This window comes from Solanum verrucosum, unplaced genomic scaffold (assembly GCF_900185275.1).
Source record: "Solanum verrucosum unplaced genomic scaffold, falcon-dt-bn FXZP01000170.1, whole genome shotgun sequence".
NCBI classification, from domain to species: Eukaryota; Viridiplantae; Streptophyta; class Magnoliopsida; order Solanales; family Solanaceae; genus Solanum; species Solanum verrucosum.
Window position 1 is genome coordinate 45,328 of NW_026020395.1, and position 20,337 is coordinate 65,664.

Consider the following 20,337-nt stretch of genomic DNA (forward strand, 5'->3'; position numbering starts at 1 on the left):
GAACTGGTCAAATTCCAAAATAACTATTACTATGCCTCGATTTCAAGCAAGTTGAAGTTACTCAAACTTTATAACTTTACGTAGTATTACTTGTGCTCCATACTGAGCTTGGAGTGTCACCACGAGATAAGGAGCATGTACATAAGATGGAGAAATTTCGAATGTAAAATGTTGTAAAAACATGGCAAGCGCAACTTTAGCTTCTAACATAGCAAAGTTTTGTCCAATGCAAACTCGAGGACCAAATCCAAATGGGAAATAACCAAATTTTCCGTTTGTTGAACTTGCAACACCTTCACTAAATCTTTCTGGGTTGAATTCATTTGCGTTATTTCCCCATATTTCTTGGTCACGATGAACGAAAAGTGTAGGTATATTGACTTGAACTCCACAAGGTAAAGTTATATTTCCCAATTTTGTTGTTTCTCCAAGGACTCTTGCAAACATAACTCCTGGTGGATATAGCCTAAGAGTCTCAAGAAGAATCATATTGACCTGTGGAAAAAAGAGATCATGTCAAATAAGTGGATTGAGTTACATATATTGGACGGGTTAAAGTAAATTGAATGTACTATAACCCGTCCAATATTTGAGTGGTTAAAGTGAATTTGTCTATGAATCATAACACAATCAACCTAACTCGGAAGAAATAGTGCTAATTGATCACTTCCCGATGATCCTATTTGAAAAATAACGATTTTTGAAATTTGAAACTCTACGACAATAAGATTTTTTCAGTTACATGTCTAAAAAGTGTATTTGTGAATTTTATTCCTCCCCCCCCCCCCCCCCCCCAAACACACACTCAAAACCAAAGCTTTTGTATGAACTAATTTTTTTTTTGGGGGGTGCGGGGGGGGGAATGGGATTGGGATTCAGAGCGCCTTAACCAACTAAGCAACGCTCACATACCATATGAACTATCTTGAGTTATGCTCAAAATGACGAACAAATGGAATGTAGATTAAGTCCAACCCGCCCAAGTCTAGGTGAGTTGGGCGAATTATATGATTATGGGCTTAATTTGACACCAAAATTTAATAGAGGGAAACTTACAATTTTTAATCGCGATAAATCATCAAAGTCTGGTTTTTTGCCACCAAGAACTTGTAAAATCTCTTGTCTAGCACGTTCTTGCCAGTCCAAATGCTTAGACAATAAAATTATTGCCCACATTATCAGAACTGAAGTAGATTCATGCCCAGCAAAATAAAAAAACTCACATTCTTCAATAACTTCCTCCATACTCATCCCCAAATTCTTGTTTACACCTTCTTTAATTTGCCTCGAATTCGATTCTAATAATACTCCAAGTAAATCATCGTAACTAATTCCAGCATTTTCTCGCTCCATTGCCTTCAACCTTTTAGTAATAATACCTTGGATTGAACTTCTCACTTGTATAGCAATCTCCTTCACCCTTCGATTTGTTTTAGTCGGTAAAAGACTATAGTAAAGTTAAAAATAAAGTTGTCAACAGACATAGGAGTACGACTAATTTCACATATAGTCACTGAACTTCTTTTTACTATTTTTGTGAAGTTTCAAAATTAATTTGTCACATTATTAAAATACTGAAATTTTGCCTATATATATTATATAAGTTTCTTTTGTCACATTAAGTAATCAAAATTAATTTATTGATATAGTGTGTAAAGTTAGGTGACTTTATTGTTCTACTAGTATACAAAGTTAAGTTACTTCAAAATAATTTTATAATTTTACTGTTACTGTGAATAAAGCTCAATGATTATACGTGAATTTAACCTCGTAAATTATATATTACACAATCTATGTATGTAGTGGTAATTTTACCTTGCTCCTGGAAGGGGAAATGATTTCATAACTAGCTCACTGAGTTCCATTTGAAGATCAAATATTTTTTTACCTTCTTCATAATTTGATCCAAATGCAGCTTTTGAAAGTGCATTTGAAGTCAAAATTTCAAGATTTGGCCATAAATCCAACTCATATGATCCATTTTCTGTGACAATTTTCTCCCATTTCCTCACCATGTCACAACAACATGAGTAAAATATTGGTACCATAATCTACGGACAAAATAAACAAAATTTATTTTCTGTAACAATTTATATTTTTAGATGAAATAATCACACAATACTGAATGAATAACTTGTATGTATAGTCACTCGATTATAAACAAATTATCTACTAAAGTCATTTATGTTTGTTTTGTATCATTAAAGTAATTCTGGTTAAACTAATTTCTCATAAAATTATTATAGCTGAAAAAACTAAAAGGATAGAGCTACATAAACCTCTCTTCAAGTTTGGTTTTGTAATTGCTTTCTTTGTGGTTTATGATATTATACTTGTCTTCTTTATTTTAATTTTCTTTGGAAAAATTCTTTTTAACCTAATTATCATCATTATAAAAAATATAATTTTGCTATCTTTCCATTATAATATATTTTTTAATTTATTTAATATTGTAAATATCCTTTTCTTTAACCCATCCAAATCTGGTCCAAAACGCTCATTTGACTGAGTCATACACACTTCAATAAATACTACCCATTCCTCCCAATTTAAGAGTCTTTTTTTTGGTATGTCTCAGAAAGAGCCAACTCTTTCTATATTTAGTTAGTTTTTCAATTTCAACATTACTAAACATGACAAGTTTAATATTACACTATTTAAAAGACTACACATATCTTTAATTTAATATCATACAATTAAAAAATCTCTATTTATTTCTTAAACACGGTAACCAGTCAAACTAAGACACTTAAATTAGTATAGATGGTGTATAAATTAACTAACCTTAAGCTTTTCAAGATGAAAAACAGGATTGATAATTTTACGATGTCTTGACCAAATATCTTTGTTAGCTGTTGCTAATCCTTTAATTAGTAGCTTAATTATGTGATAATTCTCTGGCTTCACAAAAATGTAAGGTTTTGAGAAAATATCCTTCACCATTTCAGCATCATTGATTAACACAACTGGTCTGGGTCCAAACCATGTAAAGGCAATTTTACCTGAAATAATTAGTGTTAAAATATTTAAAAATAGCTACAAATAATAATTCATAATAAATAAAATTAATAATGTGAGATTTTTTAAAAATATTTGGCTTTTTGTCTCAAAAATTAAATTAAAAATTACTCAAATTTTATAGTGTTAAGAGCTAATTACATCATATTCATACTCTTTTCCAAATTACAAAAATTTCTTAAAATTTAAGGATTTCGAATACATCACTCAACGTCCCGATACATCATGTCTCGGTACATTACCTTTGTTGATACAAGACACACCTATCCGATACATTACCTTTGTTGATACAAGACACACCTGTCCCGATACATTACCTTTGTTGATACACAAACACACATGTCCCGATCAATGCTCGCTCCCCGATCATCGCGTAAGAGTTATGTATTCGATAATAAGAGAGAGAGTGAGGAAAATAAAGATTTTTGTAATTTTTTCAAATAGTATGGAATGTATGGTAAAATAAGTTGTGTATATAGTTTATAACAGTATCGTTTGTTTGAATATGTTTCTTGCCGTTATAACATTATAGAAACGCCGGTTACCAAAATAAACTTGATTATTATAGTAAAACATTATTGTTATAGAGAGATCTGACAATATATCGAAATTGAAAAATTTTGAGCTATACTTACCATATTTGGTGAAGGTTTTATGGAGGAGAGGAGAAACTCTTTGTGTAATATCATGAGAGAAGTTCATTGGTTTAGACTTTGCTTCTTTAGAAATCATATAACCTTCTTTCAAGTCTCCAAAAAATAATTTGTATGAGTTTCCATTTAAACCTTGTTGCCTTAGATATTTCTCTAATTTCTTTGGTTTTAACCATAACCAATTCAAGAATCTCCATGCACAAATCCCAAGAAAAATTGCACAAATTGATATTGCAATTGAGGTGAGTATTATTTCCATCTCTATGGTTAACTATTTTGTTTTGGAATGGAATATACATAGATCATCTCTGACCCCATTATATATATATATATATATATATATATTTTAATTTGATTAAACACAAAATTTTAAGAAAAACAAGAAAAACTTCTTAATTATCTTGTTACCTTAAACAAAAAAATGTGTAATATAAAAGAAAAATTCTTGGATCTAGTGACTATCTTATATAACAAACTAAAAAGTAAATAAGACACATAAGTGAAACAAATAAAGTATAATTTTTGCACTTGGGATGAATATTCTCATTCCATTACACATGCGTACTCTTTACGTTCAAATTTAGGTAGTACCGTTTGACCAAATATGAAGTTAAAAAATTAATTAAAATGTATAATTTAAAACAAGTATTATATTTATAATTACAAATTATTTCATTAAATATAAAATAGAAATTTTAATAGGTATAGCTATTTAGGACAAAAAGGGGATGTGACAACTAGAACCGGAATTTTGTTTTATTTGTAGACATTATCTTCTGAAATGGTCAATAATGAACCTATTCTCGAAATTTTAATTGTTAATTTTTAAAAAGGAAATTAATTAAAAGAGGTTAGCACACAATTTAATTATTATTATGTTTTGATTTAGTGTTGATCTGAAATTTTGCAAAAATATAACTTGTTCCTCTTATTGCTAATGCTATTTAAGTAGATGATTTTTTAGAAACAGTCTCATTACCTCCACCAGATAGCTGTAAGGTATGCGTGCAGTGCTCTATTCTTTCCAGATTCATTTTATAAAATTTCACTCAATATATTATTGTTGTTCATTTCCAAAACGAATTCTAGTTTTACTTGAGAATATTATTTCTGAATAATAATATCACTTAATAGCGAGTCCTAGACAAATGGACTGTCACTCCCCGAGCCTACACCCTGGGCGAGACCGGCACCCGGAGACCATTGCTGGCCCCAGGCGAACCCTTGGCCTGGCTTTCTTAACTCAGCGGAAACTTCACTCAACAGTACAACTCAATGCAATGAAAGGTTATAAAACAATCAACTGATGCATAACATGCCAAAAGGCAGCTCGAGTCTCAAAATAGAATATTTACATATATACATAGATGAGAGACTCAATACTAACTGACTGACTGTCTATGAAGCCTCTACATACTGAGATGGATGTTGGGACAGACCCCGCAACATCCTAACCAAATAGAAACTAGAAACACGAAATAACCGAGTCCTCCGGAAAGCAAAGAGGCTCACCACTGACTCTGGAGTGCTCAGCTGGATCAACGACGTGCAGGATGCTGATCTGGGGTACATGTGTCTGCATCGTCATAAGATGCAGGCCAACTGGCATCAGTACATTGAATGTACGAGTATGTGAGCTGGAAAGCTAAACCACAACTTAAGCTTGAAAAGAGTACAAGAGAACACTTACCTTGGCTCTGTTCACTCATGAATAACTGAACTCAATATATAAAGCAATAAGACACATGCAATATATAAAGCTTGTAAAACTCTTAAAACATGACATAAAAATCATATTTATAATATCATGAAAATACCATGTTTCCTCTCAAGGTCTATTTGTGCAATGTATGAATGAAGTCCCATACCCCCATCCATACTAAGCAGAACCCTCGAGGAACCATGCTCTTTCTACTGTGGGAGCTTCTCTAACCGACAAACCACCACTATGAATATGAGTGGTGATACAACGTTTTACCTCACGTTGCCCGAGGACCATCCTATACCTTACCGTGATATAGGAAGCTAAAGATACAACGTTTTACCTCACGTTGCCTGAGGACCATCCTATACCTGGTCTTGATATAGGAAGCTAACTTTACTAAGTGGATCCACTAGCTTAACTTTACGGGTTCATCTAAAAAGTATGACCCGTTAACTCCCATGTTGGCTACATGGTTCTTATGGAGAGTTAAGTTTAATATGAACTCGCGTCCCCAAATCAGTGCTCGATACTACTCCCAAAATGCTTTTAGTTCATAAGTGTTTTAAACACATCTTTCTTTAAATGAGATAATTACTCAAAATCTAGCCCAAAGGCTCACTTGGAAACGATGTTCCTTTTCTTGAAAACTAGCCCTAAGGCTCTTTTGGAATCATAGTTCCTTTCTTACTCAAATGTAAAAACATTTAGAAACTCCTTTGGGAATACATAGTTCCCTAATAGCTTTTGAGAAATGATCTCAACTTACACTCTTGACTTAACTTGAGTCTTGAGACTCCTTACTTAGCTTGAAACTCTAAGCTCTTTACTTGACTTGAAACTCGAGTCTAAAAATGAAGTTAAAACGTTCAATGAAGACTCTTGAAAAGCTTGGAGGACTTGCTTGAACTTACTTCTTAACATGGCTTGACTTGACTCTAACTTCTCTTTAACTTGATACTAACTTGCCTTGAATTGAACTATGGATTCAAGGTATATGATCACACGTATATGGATGAGTTCGGGATGTTTAGAAACACTTTGGGGTGTTGGAAACAACTAGGGAACATTGGTATAACACCTAGGAACATACATGAGAAAGCATGGAAGAATGGGGGAAACTTGGCGTCCTTGGCGCTCTGCAAGGCGCGGAGCGCCAGCCCTCGAAAGTCAGAGGTCACCTGCTGGCGCTCTGAGAGGCGCGGCGCCCCAAGGGGAAAACCTCAGAGCCCCTTTTGGGGCGCGCTGGCAGGCGCGACGCGTCAACCCCCTTGCCCAGAAACTCGACTTTTCTTCCCTTTTTCTTCAACTCTAAACCATCCTTACTTCAAAGGATCTAACCCCAAACACTAAGGATCATCAATCCCTCAACATACCATAGATTACAACTCAAATACACAACCCAATCATGTCTCACAACCAACAACAACTTCAACAACACAACTAACAACATCAACAACTACTAACAACTTCAACAACAATTCCAATCTTTCCTCAAATCATAAAATGAGCTTGGTGTGTGGGGGAAAGGATCAACCCACACTAAGAACTCACATACCTTGAAAGGGATCACCCCCGACGAAAATCCACGTTGATCTTTGACGGAAACTTGTTGATCTCCTCTTTCTTCTCTTCTTCTTCTCCTTCTTCTCTTCTTCTTCTCTTCTTCACTCTCAAGAACCCTAACTTTCTCTCTTTAAAATGGGATAAAATGATCCAAGGATCATCCCTAAACAACAATATAATCTCAAAAGACTTGGCTAGGGAAAAGACTAAAATGCCCTTAATTTCCCGGACAGATTTCCCTGCCAACTTCCCAACTTCTAAAAGGCATAACTCCCTCGTACGAACTGGGAATCCAGAAAACTTGGTGGCGTTGGAAAGTTCATTCCGCAAGATTCACAACCATAACTGGAACTACTCCTAAATCATCCTGAGCTGGAAGTTACGACTGCTCAAATTTGGCCAAAAACTCACTGATTTCCACACTTAGCCAAATTCCAGATTTTCAAATCCTTTCCAAAAATGAAAATTTTCAAATTCCAAGCCTCTTCTTAGCTATTTCAAATTGTCGGATGTTACATGGACCAATAAGGGATGAATTCTAATAATATACAGGCTGGCAAGAAAAAAGAAGAAAAACTAATTATAAAGGCCGGCAAAGAGAATTATTATATATAAAAAAACAAATCTTCTATATACTAGATATTCATAATACATATTTGGAATTAAATTTATGCAGGGCCGACTCAACAGCATTAGGAGCCTAAAGCGAAACTTAAGAGAGACCTTATTTTTTTTTCCATCATATATATTTTTATTTAAAATCTACTTTTCTAGCTATTTTAGATGTGAAGTCATTAAGTACTGCTTTATAATCAATTTATTTTAATAATTTCTTTTCAAATGATAATATAAATAATTCATTCAATCTTTCTTAAGACATTGTTGATCTTAAAGAAAATTTAATCAATTTTAATTTCGAAAAAGCTTCTTTCGGCTGAGGCAACAGTTACAAGAACTGTTAACATTATTCTATAAGTAATATGTGTATTTGGAAAGGAATCAAGTCTTTTTATTTGATTGAGTATTTTCATTAGATTACTATCTTCTACTTGTATTATATATTTCTCTTAACACTTTTAGTTCAAAAAATAAATCTAAATCATCAATATAGAATAACTATTATGTATTAAAGAAAGTTCAAGGTTAAGACAATATTTTTTTAAAAATTCTCATCATCTAGTGATCTCAATATTTTACCACTAAATAAGAATTCAAAAATAGTTTGATATGCTTCAATTGGTTCAAATCTATTTTGAAGTGAAAAAAATAGTTTGATCTACTCTACATATATATGTAAAGTAATCAACTCTAATTAAATTATTTCTTACGAAATCCAGGTTTATATTCATCTCATATGCAATTTCCTTAGTAGAAATCATAGCACTCATAGTACATATAAATTTTTTTATTTAAAAAATAACATATATATAAGTAATTATTTTTTTTGAAAATGGGGCCCCCATAAAATATGTGGCCCCAAGCGATGCTTTAGTGACCTAGGGGTTAAGACGGTCCTGAATTTATGTTTGCACATTTATTTAACTTGATATAGGATTTTTTATATATATATATATATATATATATATATATATATATATATATGATTGTAATCGGAAATTAGTAATAATGATTTATACAAGTATTAGTTATAAATAATTAATAGTGCAAAAATTGTAATAAATGAATTAGTTATTGTGAAGGATTTGGTTACTTGTACAACTTTCCCTAAGTGTTGGTTTTAGTTAGCATCTGTTAGTTAGTTTATAGTTAAATCTATATACGCCCTATCACTCAATTGGTTCAAATATGTCCTTAAATTACTGAGGGCATATTTGGACCAACTATAGAGTATTAAAGATATATTTGAGCTAAACTATCAAAGAAGGGCATAATGGGACATTTCTAGACCTATTTTTTCGTTTATTAAATAATTTGAAATCACATTTTGACTTTAAACCACCAATTAAATTGAGTTGTATGTTTGCTGTCTCTAGTCAATGTTGAGCGGTTGGAAAAGAGTGTACAAGTAAAAAAAAATAAAAAAAAATCGTATGATAATAGTAATACATTGAAGAAGTTTCCATGAGGTCCCTCTTCATGTTGATTGAAGAGGGTCGAAGTAAGACATATACTGATCAAACTAAAGGTATTAGGCACAACACACCTTTTTGTTCTTCGAGATAATTGCATTTTGATTGCATAATAGCTGAAAATAGTCCAATGATTCTTCGAGATTTATCTAGAAAAGTCTAGAATAGCCTAGTGTAGTATCTAAGAAATGTGTAGATGTTCTAGATAATTTAGATATTTATAGTAAAGTATAGAATAATCTAGATTCTTGTTAGACAGTTAAAAGATGAGGTTTTCTAGATTTTTTTTTATAGATGTATCTAGAATAGTTTCTAGAAGCATCCCTACACAAGTATAAATAGAATAGGGGTGGCCATTGTCATTTCTATTCAACCCAATTTGAAAGCAATTAAACAATGTTCTTTCATAACAAAGTTCTCTTATTTAAAATACACATTCTCCTGCTTCCTCTTCTAAATTGAATCTTTTGGTCTTAGTTAACGATCTTGGGCTAGCAGAAGGTTTCTCGATTATACCTTTCTTCTGCTATTCTCTACACCAAAGGAATATCATTCAAAAGTAAAGAACCAGGTAAATTCATGAAATTTGAGGTTGATGGACACTTAAGGGTTGTATCACTGGGAAGGATCATCTTGGATAGGGGATGAACTATTGACAGACTCCATTGCAGACTGCGGATATCCAACTGTGTGTGGGAATTACAATGAGAAGTTTTGCTTTTTGATCGATGGAAACGAGAGAGACATGAATTGTTGTGTGTTTGTGAGTTTCTAAGGCAATCCGAATTTGATATTTTATAGCCCAACAAAAGTTGTAACCCAGCCAATGAGAAGACAATCACGAGGATTAGACTCATACGTCGTTGGATGATATAGCAATCAATGGTGGATAATGATGCTGATACATTTAACTGCTTTCAAGGATTATGATGACTTTGTTGCAAAAAGAAAGATTGTATATGATTAATTTTTTTTATTTTTAAAAAGGATTATAATGAGTTTGTTGTCAAAAAAGAAGAAGATTATCATCATAATCCCTTTCTTTTTGGCTACAAACTCATCACAATCCTTTTTTTGGGCAATAAATTAATTATAATTCTTTTTTTGACAACAAACTCATCATAATTCTTACAGGGTTAAATGTTAAATGTGTCAGCATCATTATCCACCGTTGATTCCTTCTTTCATCCTATGAAGTATAAGTTCAATCCTCGTGATTTTCTTTTCATTGGTTGGGTTATAACTCGAGCTATAACATATCAAAGTGGGATTGCATAGGAACTCACTTCCACACAACAACTCACTTCTCTCTCGTTTCTATCGATCAAAAAACAATTATTTTTTTTGGAGTAGAGGAAAAATAACAAATGACAGGCAAAGGAAAAACCTTGGTTCCGTTTCTACAAAAAAAAAAGTCTCATCCCGCAACAGCAAAGCCGGTCTCGAATTCCCAGTTGGTTATATCGCCCGGCTCCTCAAAGCCGAAAAGTACGTCAAACGTGCCGGTGCCAAAGCTCCGGTCTTCCTTGTTGCTGTGCTTGAGTACCTTGAGCTGAGGTGAATTTCGTTACTATTTCATTTTTGATATCTCAAGTATTTGAATTTTACATATTTGTGATTGTTTGTAGGTGCTTGAATTGGCTGGAAACACGGCGAGGAGTAACAAGAAGACGAGTGATCATTCCAAGGCACATTCAGTTGGCTGAATTCTTGTTATCCCCTGCCGCGTTTCCAGCCAATTCAAGCACCCACAAAACAATCCAGATATGTAAAATTCAGAAAATTGAGATATCCAAAAAATAAAATAGTAGCGAAATTTACGTGTTGCTCAAGGATTCAAGCACAACATCAAGGAAGACCAGAGATCCAACACGACACATTTGGCATACTTTCTGGCTTTGAGGAATCAGGCGATACGACTGATTGGGATTGGAGACCGGCTTTGCTGCTGCGGGAACGAGACCATTTTGCAGCAATGGAGCCAATGGTTTTTCCTTTACCAATCATTTGTTATTTTTAATCTACTGCAAAAAAAAAGAGAAGAAGTTTTGCTTTTTGATCTGTGGAAACGGAAGAAAAGTGAATTGTTGTGTGTATGTGAGTTCTAAGGCAATCCGACTTTGATATTTATAGCCCACAGGAGTCATAACCCAGCCAATGAGAGATAATCACGAGGATAGGATTGAACTTCTACGCCGTTGGATGAAAAAGCAAATCAACGGTGGATAATGGTGCTGACACATTTAATTGTTTTCAAGAATTATAATAATTTTATTGCAAAAAAAGTATTATGATTAATTTGTTGCCAAATAAAAGGATTATTCATTTGGATATTAAACCTCAGATCATTCTTGTTGACCATTTTGTGTTTTTCATAATTCCTTATTATTAATAATACAATTTCAGTCTTACTATAGAAATGTTAGTTTTTTTTTTTGGTAAGTAAAGATTTTATTACTACCAAGTGATAATTACAAAGCAAAAAAAACTGGCAGGCAATGGACAACCCCATGTCTGCATGCTCCAAGACTTCCTCTTCTATCCTATACAAGCAATACTATGTAAATACAAGCTAATTAGGATAGTAATTCAAGCTCTCTAACATCCTCTTTAGCCTACTATATATTGTACCTCTTTTATGTATCTCTTGGACCACTCTTCTCAACAGAATATTAACTTCAATTTTCTGATTTTGAAAGATCCTTACATTCCTCTCATGCCACAAAGCATAGATACTACATGCCAAGGAGAGCCTGTAGATATCTGCAGCTACGCTACCACTATTTGCATGTGTACTAGCCCAGTGAAGCTCCCCTGTCCATCCCATAGCTTTTCTTCTGATCCCTTGCCACATTAGTAGTTTTTCCCATACAGTTGCTGCATATGATCATAGGAAGAATAGATGTTCGATTGATTCATCCTCATTGCAACATAAGGGGCATTTCTTGTCCGCTACCGTCATCCACCTGGCCAATCTGTTTCGTGTGAGCAATCTATTCTTAGTTTTGTTCCCAGTCTAATTTACTTATTGAGTATCATGAGCCATTTCATTTTGAACAGCTGAATGAATTACCTCCTACTTTTTGAAGGTTTGGTTCCACCTGAGTGGGCTCTGTTGGAATGGTTATCGGTATCGATAGAGTGACTCAATGTAATTGGAGGCCTAAAATGAAATTTCAATTGGAAGCCTAATATAAAATCCAAACAAACTTCATATGTATTTATTTGAAATATATTTTTCTTGGACTATTCAAATGCCAATTATTACTTAATATTTTTTTATAAATGATTTCTTTCAAAAAATATTCTATTATTAGTTTTAAATATGATTTTATCAATTCAACATTGAAAAAAAATATTCACTGATGTGATCATGATATGAATGGTTAACATAAATTAAGTAATAAGTTGATAAATTTTAATTAAAGATAAAGAGTTAGAGCATAATGAGGTTAAAAGAGGATAAAATAATATATATTTTTTAAAAAGATACTTTTTATCATAAATAATTAATTTTTATATTAAAAAATTGACACATAATTTATTCTTGACAAAAATTTGAGGCCCCTAAAATTGAAGGACTAAGGCATATGCCTTAATTATCAAAGCATAGAGCTGGCACTGGATATTGATTCCCCGGGAGGAGATCCGCCGTCCTCATCCAATTGGGAGCTGGGTGATTTTCAAATATATTCCTACATGGATTTTTTTTCTTAATAAAAAAAAAATATTTTTTTTTTCATTTCTGTTAGAGGAAAAGGAAAGGGCATATCTATGTGAGCCGCTTCAGCTCTAAATTGGAAAGTTAAAGGGTATATCAAACCCTTTTCTCTTTTTCAATTTTAAAGATTTTATTCTTGAATTTCACATATTTTCGCTTCCGTGTTATTTTCTTTATTTTTATTCAAGTCATGCTATTGTTGTCACCTTTATTGGGTTTTGTCAGTATTAAAATGCTATTGTTGTCACAAATGTTAGAATTTTGTTATATTTTTCTTCCTTTTAACTCTACACTAAGAAAAAGCACAACAACAGGACAAAAAAAAAACTGATGGTATGGATTTAGTTGTGGCTACAAATTGAGAATTCGAAACCAATCGAATTCTGAGGATTTGAAACCACAATTTTTCGAAGAAAAAACTACTCGAATAAAACGATGAATTTTAAGACATAGTGATCAATCAAGCAGAGCCTTCTTTCTGATAAAAGTAGTACAATGGTGCTTAATTATAGTGCCATTCTTTTCATGGCCAGTCTACTCATCATTTCTTCACAGCATTTGATTAGTTGTCAACCTCCTGAAGCTTTTATCACCAATTCCTCCATTTCGTGGATCAATAGCCGCGCCCGCTCCTATGTAGTGAATTCCACAGATGGAGCCACACTGACACCCATCCTATCGAGAGAAGGGAACGAGACTCTGTTTGTCTGTGGTTTCTTATGTGATTACAATGGTACTGCTTGCGTTTTTGGCGTTCTTTTATTCCCAAAGATCAGTAACAATAATTCTTATCTATATTACGCGAGATTAGTTTGGTCAGCAAATCGGAATAATCCAGTTAGAGCTAATGCAACCTTGCAACTTAGGCAAGATGGAGGCTTATTCTTGATGGACTCAGATGGCACTTTGATTTGGAGTACAAGCACAAGCACAAGAGGAAAGGTTGTTGCGGGATTCAAATTGACAGTACTGGGAAATATTGTTCTCTTTGACAAAAGTAACTACATCATTTGGCAGTCTTTTGATCATCCTACAGACACTTTGGTTGCTGGACAAATGACAAATGCTGGACAAAAGCTGAGATCCAGTGTATCAGCAACAAATTGGAGTGAAGGTTTGTTCACATTTGAAGTTCAATTATTTGGCTTTTTAGCATACATTGAGTCAAATCCACGTCAACTCTATGTCTCAAGACTTGGGGATAAAGGTTCCCCGTTTCCTGGACTAATCTTTGATTCGAAAATAATGATTTTCAATGGGGCATTATTCCTAAATTTTGTATTTTCAAATACTAGATTCATGAGGTTTGGGTATGATGGGCATTTAAGGGTGTATCACTGGAGAGGATCTTGGTTAGAGGAGGCTGATCTATTGACAGACTACATTGGTGAGTGTGGGTATCCAACTGTGTGTGGGAATTACTCTGTTTGTGCAAATGGGCAGTGTACTTGTCCTCAAACCGCGGTTGATCAGACTAACTTTCTCCAGCAAATAAATTACAGGCAGCCAAACCAAGGGTGTGTCCTTATCACACCTATCTCTTGTGAACATTCCCAATAGCATATTTTTATGGAGCTCAAGTACATAGCTTATATTCCCCTCTATTTGCAATATGGTACAAACAAAACAGATTGGGAGAATTGCAAAAGGTCTTGCTTAAGCAATTGTTCTTGCAAAGCAGCTCAATTTCAATTTAGTGGTCCTGGTAACACAATGGGTCACTGCGCATTGTTGAATGATGTATTCTCGCTCACATACGATTATGGAGCACCCAACAAGACCACTCTTTTCATCAAGGTGCAGAGCTCTTCTAACTTACAAGCCTCTCCATCACTTTTCTCTTCAGAGAAGAAATCAAAGCGTGTCCCAGCAATTGTAGGATCCACCATCGGAGCATCATTTGGTTTGCTTCTCATGGTTTTAACTTGCTTTGCCTATATTTTCAGAAGGAGAAAAGGGCTCGAGCAAGACGAGGAGGAGTTCCTTGATCAAATACCAGGAATGCCTACTAGATTTTCCTATGAGGAACTCACTGTGATGACTGAAAATTTCAGTGAGAAACTTGGGGAAGGGGGATTTGGTTCTGTATTTGAAGGAACAATGAGTGATGGCACCAAAATAGCGGTGAAGCGTCTGCAAGGTTTTGGTAATGTGAAGAAATCATTCTTAGCTGAGGTAGCAACAATCGGTAGCATTCACCATGTTAATCTGGTAAAACTTGTTGGATTTTGTGCTGAGAAATCACACAGACTTCTGGTTTATGAATACATGGCCAATGGCTCTTTAGATAGGTGGATTTTTCACGGAACATGGGAAAAATCTCTCACATGGGATGTCAGGAAAAAAATCATATCAGACGTCGCCAAGGGCCTAGCTTACCTACATGAAGACTGTAACAACAAAATTATTCATTTGGATATTAAACCTCAGAACATTCTTCTTGATCATAATCTCAATGCAAAAGTATCAGATTTTGGGTTATCAAAGCTTGTGGGGAAAGATGAAAGTAAGATAGTTACAACAATGAGAGGAACACCAGGCTATTTAGCACCTGAATGGTTACATGAGGTCATTACTGAGAAAGTGGATGTTTATAGCTTTGGGGTTGTGATTTTGGAAATCATCTGCGACTGGAAGAATTTGGATCGTCATCAAGATGAGGATGATATGCATTTGCTTAGTTTGTTCATGAGAAAAGCAGAGGAGAGACAACTCTTGGAAATGGTGGACAAGAAGAGTGAAGACATGCAGCGACATAGAAAAGAGGCTGTGGAAATGATGAAGATTGCAGCCTGGTGTTTACAAAGTGATTATACTAAGAGGCCTTCCATGTCGTTGGTAGTTAAGGTGTTTCAGGGTTTAGTGGCTGCTGAAACCGACTTGGATTACAGCTTCACATTTCCAACAATGACGAGAAGAGTTGCCGGAACTAATCAAGAAAGGGAATCTGTGGTTGGTATCAGTTTACCACTTCCATCACAGTTGTCAGGACCTAGGTAAATTCTTAGTAGTATTTATCATCAAGACTGAATAGCTAATGCGAAAAGCCATTTTGTGTATTTCATAATTCCTTATTATATCAATACTATTTCAGAAACATAATTTAGAAAAGTAGAACACACTGTCTACTAGAAAAATGTTAGTTTTCGTGCAGTCTAATTAACTTATTGAGTATTGATGAATGGATTGCCTCCTCCATTTTGATGAATTAAATCTGATTGCGCTGATGATCCCTTTTCTTTTTACCTAGCTCTGAGTGTGTTCTTCTTTGGTCAAACCACACATGAAGACATCTTGGAAGCTTTAACGATATGGAAACTAAGATGTTTTACTGCAGTTTTTTCTGTTTATAACACAGAATAAGTAGACCCCTTACTCTTAGAAATATAAAATGTGCTGCATATGAAGATGTATTGATCCACAAAGATCCAAATTAGAAAAGAAAATGCTATCCATCTCTGCCACGAGACGTTAATTGGTTATCTATCAAAGCTACTTAAGTTTACCTTTTACATTATGACATAGTTTACCTTTTAGCCAAATTTATGTACAAGAGAAAGATGGATCTGGTGATGAAGCATGGAAATACATTTTCACAAAAGAAAGACATAGACTAGGGAAAGGAAAAAAAAACTTACTACCTCTTAAGCTAGTTGTTCACCTTGGACCGGATAAAATTGAAGGCAATATTAAGCTGATAGTGTCTTCCCTCTGTTGGTTGCAATCCTCAACCTCGGGTAGGCTTGTGAAATCGTAATCCAAGTTTGTTTCAACAGTCACCAAACCTTCCAATGCCTTAACCACCAATGACATGGAAGGCCTCTTGGTGAAATCACCCTGTAGACACCACGCAGCAATGCTCATCATTTCTGTCACTGCTTCTTTGTGGATCTGCATATCCTCATTGTTTTTGTCAACAATATCCATAAGCTGCTGTTGTTCCGATTTTCTTTCGAAAACACTTAGCAAATGGACATCCTCATCAGCTTGGGACCGATCCAAATTCTTTCTCCCACACAACAGCTCCAACAGCACAATTCCAAATGCATACACGTCTACTTTCTCAGTGATAACTGACCTCAACCATTCAGGAGCCAAATACCCTGGTGTTCCTCTCATCCTAGTTACAACTTTGCTTTCGTCTTTATCGATCAGTTTCGACAGACCAAAATCAGATATCTTAGCATTGAAATTTTTATCTAGAAGGATATTTTGTGGTTTGATGTCCAAATGAATTATCTTCTGGCTGCATTCGTCATGAAGATAAGCTAATCCTTTGGCAATATCTGTTATAATCCTTTGCCTTGTATGCCATCTAAGCCCATTTTCTTCATTTTTATGATAAATCCACCTATCTAGTGATCCATTTACCATGTGTTCATAGATCAGAAGTCTTTGGGTCTTTTCGGCACAAAATCCAATGAGTTTTACCAGATTGACGTGGTGAATCCCACCGACTATGTTTACTTCTGTTAAGAATGATTCCATCACATGACCTAGACCATCCAGACGCTTTACAGCTATTTTTGTGCCATTACTCAGTGTTCCTTCATATACTGAGCCAAATCCTCCTTCCCCGAGCTTTCTGCTGAAATCTTCAGTTATTATTCTTAGCTCATTGTAAGAGAACCGAGTTAGCATTCCTGGAAAGATTGGTTCGAGATCCAGAAAACCCCCATCCTTTCTAGAAGCTTTTGTCCTCTTTTTAAAGATAACAAAGAAAGCTGTGATATTTAACATTATCCCAAAGAAAGCTGCAAGAGTAGATCCTATTATCACTATGTGAGGTCTTGATTTTTTTCCTTCAGAAATGGTTTGAGACTGATTCTGAGTGTTTGAGGAATTCTGCACCTTAAGAAATACTCGCTTGTCCATTCCGTCCTCGGTGTCTACGAGAGAAAAGACCTCATCCAGTAATAAACAGCTCCCAGTTGTAGCCCCATCCAAATCATATACGAAGACAACAGCTTTGCAGGAACAGTTTCTCAGACAAGCCCCTTTGCAATCTTCCAACTTCTTCCCCTCAAACGGTAATATGCCCGAAATTAGTTCATCACTGAACTCAAATGCAAAATATGTGGTATTCTTGAGCTCTACATAACTATGATACTGCGAAGAGTTGCAGTAAATGGAAGTCAGCTGTAAACATCCAACATCTATTTTCCTCTCATCTAATGGTTTGAAGAAATTTCGCTCTGGCGGACAACTACATTTCCCATTACTTGTACAAATGCCATATCTTCCACACACCATTGGGTACCCACAGTTCTTTGCATGTATATTAAACAAAACATCAGATATGACTTTCCAATCTAATGCATTCTCGTCCCATTGGTATACCCATAAATGTCCATCAGGCCCAAGCTTCATGAATTGAGCTGGTGATTTAGGAGGGTCTTGCGGAACAGTAAGTGTTTGACCATCAAAACTGAAATAAGTACTAGTATCCGGATTACTTGAAGCATAGTAAAACAGAGGTGGATCAGTTTCGATGTAAGTGGCCCAGCTTCCATTGATAATAGTTAAAGAAAGCAAACTTTGACTCCAATTGGTTGCTGAAACGCTTGCTATGAGCTTCCTCCCAGAAACCAAGCTCTGCCCCGGGAGCAAAGAATCTGTAGGATGATCGAACGACTGCCAAACTGTGCGATTGGCTTTGTCAAAGAGCACGAGATTCCCCGTTTCTGTCATGTTTAAGCCAGAAACAGATTTTCCAGTAGTATTAGTGGACCAAACAAAAGTGCCATCAGAGTCTGCCAAGACCAAGTTGCCATCTTGGCCTAGTTGCAAGGTTGCATTGGCTTTCACTGGACGGTCTCGATTAGCAGACCAAACCAACTGGAAATCCATTAACTTTCTCTCAGTAGAGGAGCTGTCCGGGAATGCAAAGAAGATCCCGAGAAGGCATTCAACACTTTGGCTATTGCAGTAGAAGCCACAAAAGTGGTATTTATTTCCATTTATTCCACTCAGAAGGATAGGTGTCGAGAGAGATGATCCATATGTGGATTGTGCATCAAACCAAAACGGCCTATTGGTCCATGAAGTGGAAAGTCCAGCAGTAGAATTCAAATAACTGCCATTTAGGTACCATGAAATCTGGGATGAAGCAAACCTGAATGACAAAAACTGAAGATAAATGATGAACAGGACATGAGCAAAATACAATCTCTGCTCTGCAATCATTTCTTACTAAAGCTAACAAAAGAAAATGTTTGAAATCTGCTTTGCTAGAAACTCCTTCTGTGTTCTAATAATGCCTTTCTTTTGGGAACGCGTCTCTTTGGTCAATACAAGAGGGCGGCCACACAAAAAACTTTCATTCCATGTGGTATTATTTTTTTACAAAAGTTTGTCTACTTTCAATCAGGGACGGAGCTAGAAGCACAGATACAAGTTCAATGATACCAAACTCAGTAGCTTTTGCTCAAACAATTTATTCGTATAAACTAATTCATTATAAATATTATCATTACTCATATGATACTTTTCACAAGCATAAAGTGGTCATGATCTGGATATTCCCTTTTACACGTGAAGGATGAATATGATAGAATTATTTACAGTGGAAAATCACTTGTTTCCTTTTTAATATTTTAAAGCAAAGTGGGAATACAGACTAATGTCTTCCTTTTTCCTATTATATTAATGGAGACTATAAACATTCCCTTTATTCTTACAAGTTCCAGGTTGCTTCTTTATTGCTATAAAATAATAAACTAAAAAAATGAGACCCTCATGAGCAGAAACTGCATTTTTTTAAATAACACCCCATTCATGTCTACAACCAATTGGAGCATGGATCGGGAGCTCAAATAAAAATGAACTGGATCGCGAGCTCAAACGAAAATAGACTTGACTCAGACACATGGGCTTAACTCAATTCCAAAAGCTACTTCTTGAGGGACGGGCAAAACCTGATATCAGGTTGCTCTTCCTCGTTAAAACCTTGCTCTGTCCCGTTCCATTGTCATTCCTATCTGTACCAACAAGGAAAAGGAAGATATATATATATATATATATATATATATATATCCTAGTGCATAATGAGGTACGTCAACTTGGACTAGTTGGAGAATTCTGGAGGTAGAATACATATAATACATTTTAGAAAATTATGTATTTGAATTTTATTTCTGTTTACTCTTGTTCAACTTTATTCAAGTTTAAGTGTCTCTTTGTGCACACCAAAGTTGGATGATATAAATGTGAAATGAGGTCAAGTTAAAGGATACATTTATGTATTACTCCCTCCGTCCCTATTTAGTTGTCCACTTTAGAAATGGCACACAGATTAAGGCAACAATGATTAACATAGTGAAGTTACAATTTTATCCTTATAGTATAATTTACTTCCAAAATAAATTCACTCAAGATAACTAGTCAATGCTGGAAAGTTCATAAGTTTATTTACTTTATTTATGACAACTCTTCACTTTAAATAAGGGTATAATAGGAAAAAATTTGTTGTCCTTTCTTGATTTGTCAAAATGGACAACTAAAAGTGGAAATATGGACAACTAAATAGGGACGGAGGGAGTATGTATTATATAAATGACCCTGTTGGAATGTATGCGTCCACGTTTT

The 20,337-nt window shown here is 34.8% G+C and overlaps 2 protein-coding genes and 1 pseudogene across 2 annotated transcripts; 1 reads left to right on the forward strand and 2 right to left on the reverse strand.

The window, feature by feature from the left end:
- Nucleotides 1-57: 57 nt before the first annotated feature.
- LOC125839369 (cytochrome P450 CYP72A219-like) lies at nucleotides 58-11,883 on the reverse strand. Its single transcript, XM_049518360.1, has 6 exons — nucleotides 11,661-11,883; nucleotides 10,919-11,023; nucleotides 2,785-3,002; nucleotides 1,816-2,051; nucleotides 1,057-1,447; nucleotides 58-495 (listed from the first exon to the last, which is right to left on the reverse strand). Exons 1-6 carry the CDS (start codon nucleotides 11,881-11,883, stop codon nucleotides 58-60), a joined length of 1,611 nt encoding a protein of 536 aa, XP_049374317.1.
- A 1,362-nt stretch (nucleotides 11,884-13,245) lies between these two features.
- LOC125839194 (G-type lectin S-receptor-like serine/threonine-protein kinase SD2-5) lies at nucleotides 13,246-15,750 on the forward strand (annotated as a pseudogene).
- A 657-nt stretch (nucleotides 15,751-16,407) lies between these two features.
- On the reverse strand, nucleotides 16,408-18,936 carry LOC125839294 (G-type lectin S-receptor-like serine/threonine-protein kinase SD2-5). Its single transcript, XM_049518273.1, has one exon. The coding sequence runs from the start codon at nucleotides 18,934-18,936 to the stop codon at nucleotides 16,408-16,410; it is 2,529 nt and encodes an 842-aa protein (XP_049374230.1).
- Nucleotides 18,937-20,337: the final 1,401 nt, after the last annotated feature.